This window comes from Antechinus flavipes, chromosome 1, assembly GCF_016432865.1.
Source record: "Antechinus flavipes isolate AdamAnt ecotype Samford, QLD, Australia chromosome 1, AdamAnt_v2, whole genome shotgun sequence".
In the NCBI taxonomy this organism is placed as follows: Eukaryota; Metazoa; Chordata; class Mammalia; order Dasyuromorphia; family Dasyuridae; genus Antechinus; species Antechinus flavipes.
This window is the reverse complement of record NC_067398.1, coordinates 92,412,923-92,425,564: the sequence shown is the minus strand read 5'-3', so window position 1 is coordinate 92,425,564 and position 12,642 is coordinate 92,412,923. Positions and strand designations below refer to the sequence as shown.

At 40.7% G+C, this 12,642-nt stretch overlaps 1 protein-coding gene across 2 annotated transcripts in view; it reads left to right on the top strand.

Annotated features, from left to right (window-relative positions):
• Positions 1-12,642, top strand: part of ZNF462 (zinc finger protein 462) — a 154,667-nt gene that overhangs the window by 79,726 nt on the left and 62,299 nt on the right. The window contains exons 4-7 of one of the 2 annotated variants that reach the window (XM_051986929.1): positions 97-261; positions 2,227-2,330; positions 4,604-4,722; positions 12,113-12,304. In XM_051986929.1, coding sequence (XP_051842889.1) covers positions 97-261; positions 2,227-2,330; positions 4,604-4,722; positions 12,113-12,304 — 580 coding nt within the window. The remainder of the gene's footprint in view (positions 1-96; positions 262-2,226; positions 2,331-4,603; positions 4,723-12,112; positions 12,305-12,642) is intronic. The other variant, XM_051986937.1, reaches the window with a different exon arrangement.

Sequence of the window (12,642 nt, the reverse complement as noted above, 5' to 3'; positions counted from 1 at the left end):
CTGCTTTTAAAAAAAAATACAGCAGTAATTACGAGAGTAATTGGCAGAAAATGTGAGAGAGCTCAGAATACTGATGCTACCAATGTATTTTGCCAGCCTTTTGGTCACTTAGAAGAGGTGCCAAAGATCAAGGAGAGGAAAGTTGTGGGATACAAATGTAAGTTCTGCGTGGAAGTGCACCCAACGCTCCGCGCCATCTGCAATCACCTCCGCAAGCACGTCCAGTACGGGAATGTCCCTTCAGTGTCAGCTGCTGTGAAGGTGAGAACTCTTGGAAAGTTCTGGATGAGCATTCTTGTGTGTGAGCGAGTCTAGTTACTTATTAACTGCATTGCTAAGTAAGAGCCTCTTCAAGTTTGAGAATGCAGCCATTCTCGAGGGATGATTGGATTTCATTGTTGAGTTGCACTTCTTCATCCCACAGGTGCAGAGAAGGAAGGGTTGTTGTTTTTGGTTTGTTTTTGTTTTTTGTTTTTTTAATCTTGTGACTGATTCCATTTTTTTTTTTTTGCTACTGCCCCCTTCCCACCAGGCAGCTTAGTTCTGTGAAGACAAAAAGTTCTGGTTCTTGGAATGGCAGGTTCTGGATCACCTCTTTGCCTGGATCTCATGCATATTGGTATATGCACAATTATTTCCTCTTCCAAGATATCCGAGTTTTTAGGATGAATAAATCAGAAAAATCATCATTATCATCATCATCATCACCACCACCATCATCATCATCATCATCACCATCATCATCATCATCATCATCATCACACCCATTGCTTCCCATCTTGTCCTCTTCTGGCTGAGAGTGCAGTCTTTTTCTTGAAGATTCATCATTAAGCTTTCATACCCTTGGCAGCAAGGCTGACTTACAGAGGTGCTTGAGAATTGGTACATCTGTGATGAAGTCTTCAGTTCATTATTGTCTTAAGAGCCTTTTGATCTTTGTCTTTATCCTTTTTCCCCCTCATTCCTGAAGGGTGACTATATCTCCTTTCCCCTTCTTTCCCCTCTCCAATTTTTACTATATTTGCTTTTGAATAACCTAATCTGAATTAATTGCTTCTAGCTTTTCTAGTTTTAAAGTAATTGTCATTCCAGGTTGGGGCACTTAGCTTCTAGGACACTTTGTCAGTGCTCTTGAATGTTCACTGAGCAACTGGAAAATTTTAGATTCCTTCCTCAGGATCCACGCTTCTTGTCTTGTTTCTTTTGCAAAGTTGACATCGTTGAAAAACTGTTTCATTCTTCCGAAGACCATTTTTATATGTACAGAACCCAGGCAGCCCAGGATGCTTACCATCTGGAAAGTACAAATTCTTCCATACTAAGTGCCCCGGCCTTGTTCCACACAGGGAGGTCCGCTTTGTAAGAGTACGGTTCATCTTTTGGTTTCTTTTCTGAGGATCACCCCTAAAGCTAGTTGGTCAGATAGACTTTCTCTGAAATATGGATCATTTCACAGACTTCAAACTACAAGATCTTTCATGATTCTTCCACTGAGAAATGTTCAGTGTTTACAACGTAGGCAAAAGGATTCCTCTCTAGGGAGACTTTTTCTTTGCTCTTTTCATGATGGCACAGATATTCTTGTACATTAAGAGCAGTTTCTGAATATTTGCTTCATTACCACTTCTTTCTGAGCTCCACTTAAAAGAGTTGTAGGTACACACACTTTTCAAATAAGCTTGAAATGTATGCTAGTTCAGGCAGGAACATATGTAACTTTACTTTTTTTTAGAGTGGGCAAGAAATGAGGTGAGGGCCTCCTGCTTTCATCAGACTTATTAATATGCTCCAGAGCACTTTTCTCACACATTTTCAAAGGTAACAGAAACACATCGAGCTGGTTTTCCCAAAGCCTCCACAGCACGAAGAAATGCCATTTGGGGCTCCCTTCCAAAGGCAGCTGGAAATGTAGGGAAATAAAGCTGATGAATTGGGAGAGTGAAGGGAAAGGAAGAAAAACTTGAGGAGACCTCGATGGAAATTTATTTTGTGGGTGGGGGCGTGTGTGTATGTGTGTGTGTGTGTGTGGGCGTGTGTGGTTTTATTTTTTAGCAGGAGGCTGAAGAGTCTTCATACTTATTTGTGGACGGCTTGAAGGAAGCCAACAGCAGGTTGCTAGACCAGGTGGAAGGTGAACACTACTTAGTAGATGGAATGTTGGAAGATGAAACCCGTCCGGGGGGATACCATTGTAGTCAATGTGACCGAGTCCTGATGTCCATGCAGGGGCTGCGTTCTCACGAAAGGAGCCATTTGGCATTGGCCATGTTTACCCGGGAGGACAAGTACAGCTGCCAGTACTGTTCCTTTGTCTCTGCTTTCAGGCACAAGTAAGTTCTTCTCTTTAAGGGGAGTTAAAAGCTGGCGGGGAGGTTGGAGGCTTTGTAGCATGCGGGAAATGAGGTGTTAGGGGAATTTGCCACTTGTACAAATATTCCTTCATCCAGACATCCAAGAACTATGTGTGAAAGCACATTTGCATTTGGGGACTTAGGGAAGAAAGGAAACAGGAAATGACCTGGGAGTGAGATCTGTATTTTCATCCCCTAAAAGAACCGCAAAAGTGGTACCTAGCTGGACTTGGAGCAAGCCACTTCCCTAGCCTGGGCTGATACATACAGTGAGGGGCTTGGACTAGATAAATTACAAGGAGCTTCCCAGCTCTGGAAGTTCTCTCTTTAAAAGTCCCCAAGGGAGAGTGTCACATAGGATGTCATCCATCACAAATTTGAGTCATAGACACATAGGGTATCAGTGCTAACAGATCTTCGAGTTCCTCTCTTTATGATGAGAGACAAAGATCTGGAGTTACTGGCAAAGCCTGAGCTAGAACCACATGTCTTTTTAATTCCTGAGTTCAATCTAGCCTTAGACATTTGCTAGCCATGCGGCCCTGCACAAGTCATTTTACATCTATTTGTCTCAATTTTCTCAACTGTAAAATGGGGATGATAATAGTGCCTGCCTCACAGGGTTGTTTTGGGGATGCAATGAGATAAAATTGTCTCAATTTCTTAGCATGGTGTCTGGCATGATTAATAAATGCTTGTTTCATTTCTTTATGGAGTGCATGATTCTTCTTACTGTTTCTTGAGGGCAGAGTTCGAGGGTCCCAGATCATGTTTTACAGCTTTGCCCTGGGCCAACTACCTCATTGCCTCATCAGAGATCATATCCTGGACCTAGAGCCTGCAGGGACTTTGGTGGTCTGCTAAGCTCGCTCGCCCAGAGAGGGTCAGCGACGTGCTCTACGTCATACAGTTCTAAGGGGTCGAGCTTAGACCTGAATTCAGAACTTGGGAGTTAGCCCTTTCCGTTATTCTTTTCTTCCCGTGGGTATAAAGTGGGCAGGGTCACTAGTCGTTGCTGCCTCCTAATATTCCTGTGTTGCTCGTAAGAATTATGCATGGTGTTTATTCTTATGTCAATAAGAAGAAATGAAATTGTGGATTGTTCCTTCAAGGCCATAAAGTGACACTCGGCAGCCATCGGTAGGCAGGAGGAACCAGTGTTTCTTCTGGGGTTGCACGGTAACCTCTATCACACGGTGCTTGGGAGTCAGGGAGGGAGGAAAGCTTATAACCTCATAACTCTACTAACGGATTCTAACCGAAGCGTGCTAGTGGTTCAGGGCCCGAGCATGAAGGATTGTGAGCAGTTCTATTATAAATAGTAGCCTACTTAAACAGTAAGCAGATTCATTCCCATATCAGCGATTTAGAATGGGGGTTAGTTCTGGGAGGTACTGACACAAATTAGTGCTCTGCATACCTTATTTATTTGTTAGATTTATTGTTTTCCCTAGACCAGTAATTGTGATGTTGCACTCTGGGTCCTTTATAATGAAATCATTTCTGTATGAAATGTCTCTGTGAAGACTGATGTACAATAAATCTGGTTGTGTTTATCAGGTCATATTCACTGTAATGTGTTAAGGTACAGAAGGAGATGGCCAAGCTTCTGGATCTCTCATTGTCCTCCCTTAAAGACTTGCGTGTTGTGTCCCAGCATTAGCGCAGACCCTGGGCACAAAGACAGAGGATGGGTAAATGACTTTCAAATCAGGGACAATGGGAAAACCCCTCCCTCCCCACTCTAGTCTCAATGTTCAAACTGGTTCTCTCTCAGCCATTTCACACCAAAGCATTTCTCAAATTCCCATTCTCCTTTCAAATGTTGATGGACTGACAAATGTACCGTACATAACTCAGGCAGGAGATGGAAAGTCTGGGCTCCTGTCTGATTTTCCTTGATGCTCTATAACCTCTCCTGAAGAGGTTTTCCTTTTGTGTATCAGGGAAAATAAAAGCAAAGCTCTGCCATGGTATGCTCCTTTTGCCATCTCCCTCATTCTCTTGAAAGTTTCCCTTCTGCTTTTGCTCCCTTCTGGACAGATAAGCCACTGGACATTCCCACCCCCCACCCCCTTCTCCAGTCTATTGTTTGTGAGGGCCACCATTGGAGAGTAACAAGCAGTGGTTGGAACAGCTTGTAAATGGGTCTCCTTGAAAAAGGGTAATGAGAAAATATAGCATGTAATGTTTAGTGGCAGCTGACAATTTTTAATCCTATTATTTCCCTTTTCTGCCTCCTCCACACAAAGCCTGGATCGCCATATGCAAACTCATCACGGACACCATAAACCGTTTCGCTGCAAACTCTGCTCCTTCAAATCCTCCTATAATAGCCGACTGAAAACTCATATACTCAAAGCTCATGCTGGTAAGGTTCTGAAGACAATAGTCCTCACTCCATTTTGCATGCTCATACTAGGTTCTCCACAAATGCTTGTTGAATTGAATTGTTTGTTGGATTTATTGAGTTTCAAATTTGATGGTCTTTAATTAGACTTTATTTTAAATATATATATAATATCATTAGTCCCATCATGTTTGCTTTCTTTTTTATCCTAAAATAATTTAAAACTCACAAATCACAGAGCCCCAGCTTCTGTCAGTCTTACACGAAATGAATTAGACCAATTTTTCGTCAAGAGAAGAGCTTCTCTTAAATATTCCCTTTGCATTTCTAGGGAAAGCAACATGGCATTGCAAAAAGAGTATTGGATCTAGAGGCAAAAGACCTACATATGAAGTCTGGCTTTTGCCCTGATTACCTCTGGGATCTTAGAAAAGTGACTGCCCTTCTCTGGGTCTCAGTTTTCCCATCTGTCCATTGAGGAGGTCAGATTACAAGATCTCTAAGATTCCTTCCAGTTCTAAATCTGATGACACTATAAAGTGCTGAGAATTTTCATATTCACTGGAGATACTCTCAGTGAAGTTCTAAGAACAAAAGAAAGCCCATTTAGTTAAGAAAAAAAATTTTAAGCCATTCTTATGTTCCTAGATACTGTAATGTGAAACTGACAGGAAAGAACATTTTGTGTCACTGGTAAAAGGGAACAGAGAGGACTGGAACAGAGAAGGGATCCAGAAAGCCAGATAGGGTTCTCTTACTCAGAAAAGGAAAATCATCTGAGTTACTGTGATACAGATTTATGACTGAGAGGAAGGTTGTACCATTCTCTAAACTTCAACGCATCTTTGTAAGGCCACATTTCAGAGAAATATCTTCTAAGGTATGATTTTGAGAATCCATTTCTTCAAAAAGCTTTCAAGTGAGACATTAAACTAAAGAAAAGACAAAGTAAAAAGGGAAAGATCCAAGGAGGCTTGGAGGAGGTTCCATTTAGTACACTCAGGAGACATCAGATCTCTTTAACTAAATACCCCCCAAAAATGCTTCCTATTTATTTACAGCTATAACCCCCTGAACCCGCAGGACTGTGGACCCTGAGAATAGAGTAGACTTTGTGGCAAGTTGAGTTTCAGTTTCCTTGCCTATAGAATGGAGATAGTAAAATACTTGCTACCTCACATTGTTATAAAGAAAGTGATAGGGAATCCAAAAAGTGCATTATTTTGGATAGTAATGATGATGTATACATTACATGGCAAATTGCCTGGAAATGTCCAGATCTGTACTGGTATGGTAGAAAAACTATGGGGTTTGGAGCCAAAGGAAGGAAGTTCTATGTCCAACTGTGTAACTTTGGGATAATTCATTTTTATTCCCTGGGTCTCAACTTACTGAACTGTAAAATATTGATAATAACACTTATACAAGCTGTCCTGTTTTTTGAGGAAAGTGCTTAGTAAATATATATAAATGTGTGTGTGTGTGTTGGTGTTTAATTGTTCAGTTGTATCTGATTCTTTAGAGAGAAAGCTGTAGGCTCAAAGTAATGGAAAGCCCACTAGCCGGAGAACCAAAAGAATGGAGTTCTTGCTCCAATTATGTGACCTTAGGGAAGCCATGTCACTCCTTTGGAAGGATCTGGCCAAAGTGATGATATCTGAGGCTCTTTCCTACGGTGACATTTCTTTGAACATGTGATTTCCTATGTCTGCTTCCACTCTGCCCTGTTCAGTAACAGCTGCTCTCAGGGCCATTAGAATGTTTTGCTATCATCTTAGATGGTGATAACTGAGGATTCCCGCATGTGGTGGACAAATGGCAGGGGTTCAGAGGGGGGGGTCCCCTCCCTTTTCCCTTATTTTCTTGAGGAAGAGGGAAAGTAAACTATGAGATTATAATAGTTAGTTTTTTACAGAGCCTGTAGAATTTAGGATTGGAAAGGACCACAGGGCCATCTAGTCTAATTCAATTCCCCACTGAGTTGTCTACCCTGGAACATTCTTGTGAAATGACATTCCTGATCATTCTTCCAGAAAAAAAAAAATTACAAACTGAAATCATCACAAGGCAAGAATGGCTACAAATGTCCTCTTCCCATAACATCTTGATTCCACACAGAACATCAGATACAGAATACTAATAGTTCTAAAAAGCTGGACTATGGCTGTATCTTCCAGAAATTTTTGCTGGATTTTGAATCAAAGGACCTGGGCTAGAATCCCATCTGCTATTTATTAAATCAATGACATTGGTCAAGTTACCTGATCTCCAGATCTCAGTTTTCCTAATGTATAAAATCAAAGGGTTGGACTAAATGACCTTGAGTATTCTTGGTCTAAGGCTCACTTAGATCTAAAAGATCAAGTTTAAAATGAGGGCACTCATCAATTCTCTTAGCATTATGTAAACAACATACAATAATGTAATCAAAATGGTAGAGGGAAGAGCCGTTTGTAAGTTTGTAAATTCTACAGGCTTTGTAAAAACCAAACTATTATAAACTGGGTGTGTCAGTGGGTGTTTCTATATTGAAAATATTTCAATGAACAAATGAACAGCTGGTCTGCAGAATGGAGAGTGTGCAGGACTTGGGGTCAGGATAGTTAGAGCCGTACTCCTGTCTGATTATCTGTGTGATCATGGGAAAGGCACTTCGCTTCTCAGAGACAGTATCTGATAGATGAGTCACAATCACAGATCATTGATTGAAAGCTTTTGGTATCTGTACCCTTGTTAACCCTTTTGTTTACCTACGGTGCACAGCTGTGTTTACCATTTTGCACTCTATCTAAACAGTCAAACAATGGGCATGTTTCACAGCTACTGAAATCTAGTTCAGATCCCACAGGATGGCACTCATTTATTAAAAACCCCCACTGGAAGACTATAAATGAATTCCAGACTGCAAGGTTTAATGCAACCACTGGAACTCAGACTTCTTATAAAACTAGTAGCCAAGAGAGAAACCAGCACCCAACTTGGATCACTGAAACTTGACTAGAAGCCAGGACTGAAGTTCATTCATTGATTTCCATTACTACTATATCATGTTGGTCATTAATAATTGTCATATCTCACATTTCTGAAGAATTTCAAGATTTATAAGTTGCTTTTCTCACAATAAGTCTAAGATGTAGGATGTATGTATATTTTTTTAATCACTAAATGGACAAAAACACTGAGGTTCAATGAAGTGTCTGAGTAGGATCACATAGTAATTATCAAAACAAATACATGTCTTTGTTTCTTGACTTTATATCCGGGTACCTTCTACTACATCAACACTACGGTGCATCACTGATGGACAGGGCCTCTAAAATAGGGATATTTTTCCTGAAGGAGTTTTCTTTCCTTCTTTTAAGCAAGTTGAGCTCATATGTTTTTTTCTATGCTATTTCCCCAACACTTGTTTGTTAGATCAACCAATATTTTCAATGCCCTTATCACTGCAAAATCATATGTTAGATATTTGAGGACTAAAGAAAAAAAAAAAGATATAATCCCCGACCTCAAGGAGCTTACAAGATTGTTATTGTACCAAAGACACATATACAAACATATAAAATGAAGAATACACACAGGAGAAGACAAGCCAAGAGGAAGGAAGCAGAGGAATGTAATTCAGGATTGTCCTCACAAAAGAGTTGTCACTTGAAGGAAGAAAAAAGTGATGTGATCATAGATTTATTCCTACAGGGCAACTTAGAGGCCCTCCTCATTTTATAGATTAAAAAAATCATTGTTGACTGGGAGAACTAAGTGACTTGCTCATGGTGAAAAAGCAAATATTAGAGACAGGAATCATTTTCAGAGATCTTGAGGCAGCTAAGTGGTGCAGTGGATAAAGTTCCAGTCAGAAAGACTCATCTTCCTGAGTTCAAATCTGGTCTCAGATACTCACTAGGTGTGTGATTCTGGGCAAGTCACTTAACCCTGTCTGCCTCAGTTCCTCAAATGTAAAATAACCTAGTGAAGGAAATAGCAAAAGGCTGTGATTTTTTTGCCCCCCAAAAATCCAAATGGGATCAGGAAGAATTAGACAGATTTCTTTCAAATATGGGGGATAGCATATATAAATGCATTAAGGTGGGAGAAGGCAGAATGATTTGGAGTAATGGCCCATTTTGGTTGGAACTTAGAATGTGAGAAGGGGTAAGTTACAGGGAGACCACAGAGGGCCTTGACTGCCAGATGAAGTTTATATTTTATCTCACAGGTAATGAACAGCCCAGAACTATGATCAGACTTGTATATAAGGAAAAGTATGCTGGCAACTGTATAAAAAAGGGGAGATGGTGAGGAAAGGAGAGACTAGAGGCAGGAAGACAATTTAGGAGACTAGAGCAGGACTCAAGGCAAGAAGTAATGAGAGCCCATATATGAAATGGCACTGGACAAATGAGCGATAAATTTTAGAAGTAAAATTGTCAGGAGCTTCAGGATTTGGCAGATCTTGGGATGGAGGGTATGAATAAAAGGGAAGAATCAGAGATTAAAGCCTGAAAAAGAGAGGTGATATAAGCTCTTTGATGGCAAGGAATGTCTTTTTTATTTTCTCTTTCTATCTTCAGGACCCAGTGCAATGCCTGGCACATAGTAAGTGCTTAATAGATGTTTGTTGCATTGGGTCTGTCAACAAAAATGGAAATTTAGAAAGAGAGGAAACTTTTCTTAAAAAAGAAATTTAGGTCAGAAATAAGACCCTGAGTTCAGTTTTGAATGTGTTGAGAATCTAAGATAGCATTTTGGCATCTCTAGGAACCTGTATGGTTGCCCTTAAGCTCAGAGCCACTCATTCTCCCACCCATATAAGTGGCAGTTTATTCAATTGGAGCCCCTTCTGTGGTGAGTTGTTCCCATAGGCAACTGCCTTGTCAAAAGTGCTTTTTTTCCACTGGGAACCAGTTAAATGATTGAACTTGTTGAAAGAAGTTAAAAAAGAGTTCGTGAAGTCTCACATTGACTCCAGGGCACTGAGTTAAATTTGTATGCTCAGAAGTGACTTAGACTGGTGTTTTGTGCTTTTCTGATGGAAAGAAGTGATACTCCACAGAACAAGGAGCCTGGTTTTTCTTGGATGATAACAAATGAACAAATATTTATTAAGAGCTTTCTATGTGTCGGGCCCTCTGCTAAGCACTGGGTGATAATAGGTTCTACAGAGTTAAAACTTCTGTCTTTGATAATGAATGACTTAAATTAGAGTATTTTGGGCCTTTTAAAACCTCTGTCCTGATCTTATCCGTGAAGGCATTCAGGGCAGCCCATTTTAGGAAGGGCTCCAGTCAACTGGAGTGTGTCAGGATGCCCCCCCAAAATGGTAAAGACATTGGGAATTTAAGCATAAGATTATACTTTCAAGGTCCCTGAGCTGACTGGCCCTGGAGAAAAGAAGGCTTGGAAGAGATAGCATCATTGCCCCAAAATAGGATTTTGAGATGGAAGAGGTAATAGACTGGTTTGGCTTGTTTCGAAGTTTCAGAATGAAGTCACAGAGAGACAATTTTCAGCCCAGCATCAGGAAAAATTTCTCAACAATTGGAATTGTCCATAAATGGAAGAAATTACCTTATCAATGTAAACATTCAAGAACCATTTGTAAGGGATATTATAGACAGAACTCACACTTCTGGTAGGGATTGGGCCAGATGGACTCTTGAGTTTCTTTCCATCTCTGAGATGCTCTAAGATTTGAGCTGAGGCAAAATATTTTTGTTCCTATTAAACAAAGGTTTGGCAAAGATAAGTAACTTAGATTAGTAATTTCTCTGGTTGTGCTGTTTAAGCCGACTCATCAGTATTCAAAGCATCCGTGCAAATGTTGATTTGCATGAAAACTGAAAGATTAACCTAGCAAAGCAAGAATGTTGGTATTAATTCTCATTGACACATCATTATGCTGCCCCTTATTTTGGGAAGGTCTGGCAAGAATTGGCTAGGCCAATAAACAAGCTGTTGAGTGAATTTTATAATCAAATAAGGAAATAGATGTAAAATGCTTTGCAACCTTTAAATAATATATAAATATTAATTATTATAAGAGGCTTCAGACACTCAGTTAGGAATGTAACAAGACAATCACTTAAATCAGTTTGCCTCAGTTTCTTCATCTGTACAATGAGCTGGAAAAGTCAAATGACAAACCACTCCAGTATCTTTGCCAAGAAAACCCCAAATGCCATGTCTGACTGAAACAGATGAACAGCCAAAAAGCTAGTAGATACAATATAGGGAAGATCCGAGTTAAATCTTACAGTAGCTGTTTGACCCTAGTCAGCCTTAATTTCTTCTTTGTAAAATTAGGATAATAATGGTATTTCTCCTCACAGAGCAAACATAAGACTCAAATGAGATAAAATGTACTTTATAAACCCTAAGGTACCGTGTAAATGTCAGCTATTCTCACACATCCTTTGGGATTCACCTGACTTAAATGTTTTTCTATGATACCACCTGAGTACTTAGATACAAAGTGTAGTGTCCTTTCAGCCTTTCCTGGGATCATTTTGATTTTTGCCCTGGTGTACCCTGGGGAAGATTCTGTGGTAAGGAATAAGAAAAATGATTCTAGGCCGGAAGGCTTCCAGGGGTCCTCAAACTTTTTAAATAGGGGTCCAGTTCCCTATCCCTCAGACGGTTGGAGGGCTGTACTATAGTAAAAATAAAAACTTTGTTTTGTGGGCCTTTAAATAAGAAACTTCATAGCCCTGGGTGAGGGGGACAATCATCCTCAGCTGCCGCATCTGGCCCGTGGGTCGTAGTTTGAGGATCCCTGATAGACTCACTGTAGATGTCGAAGCCATTGACAACTCATGGATTATTGCCATCCTGGTAAGAGTGTCGTAAACTGACCAGCAGTGATATTTGTAGAATTCTCCAAGATCTGGACTGGATGGAGGTTAGAACACAGTAGAAGAACAGGATGGGCTGATATCTGGGTCAGATTCCTTGTCACCGAGGGAAATGCTGTAGATGCTATGGATGAGAATTGATTGATATTGATTACATTGATCCTCAATCTCACCCAAATAGGAGAGACTACCTGCAGACATGGGGAGGGAGGAAGAGAGGAATGTGGAAAGGCTTTCTGAAATAAATTTTATATAAAGTCCCGCTCTGTTTATTTTCTCCACCACCACAAGTGTAAGACATCACTCCTGTTCCCCGAGCATCTCCCTCTTTGCCCTCCAGATGCTTGATCTGATGGAGTTTGTCCAAGGACTCCTTTTTTAGGGATGGGACATGGGGTTTCATGTTCTGCCAAAGTGGTCCACAGATCGAGATATTTGATAACGCCAACTCTAAAGTGAACAACTATAGTAATTCTCGTCTCCTTTTCCTTTCCTTCCTTCCTTGTCTTTTCCCTTCCCCTTCTCCCATTTCTTGTCCCTTTTCTTACCACCCTGTCCAGGTGAACATGCTTACCGATGTTCCTGGTGCTCATTTTCCACCATGACAATCAGCCAGCTGAAAGAACACTCCCTCAAGATCCATGGAAAAGCCCTGACCCTCCCAAGACCTCGTCTGGTCAGCCTTCTCTCCTCACACGCCCACCACTCCTCACAGAAAGCTGCCTCTACTGAAGAAGTAGAAGACTCCAATGGTAAAATGGGCTCCTGGGCCACAGTTAACCCCTTGTACAATATTGTGGGGTGGGGCTTTCAGGGGGAGGGGGGCTTGTGGCAGACAACTTTTAGAGGAAGCTATTCACCCCGAGCGGACAGATTTAGCAGGAAAAATACATTTAAGCAGATAACTGGGAGAAGTGTTTGGGGTTGGGATATGAAACAGATATTTATGTGAATTTATTGTGTGATGTGCCAAAAAAAAAAGTCAGACTGATACTATTTTGAGTAGTGTGTGCTGAGATACCACATCACATGAAACAAATCACCAAGACCTTTTCTTCCTGATTTTTGGAATACTCTATATAGTGTAGAG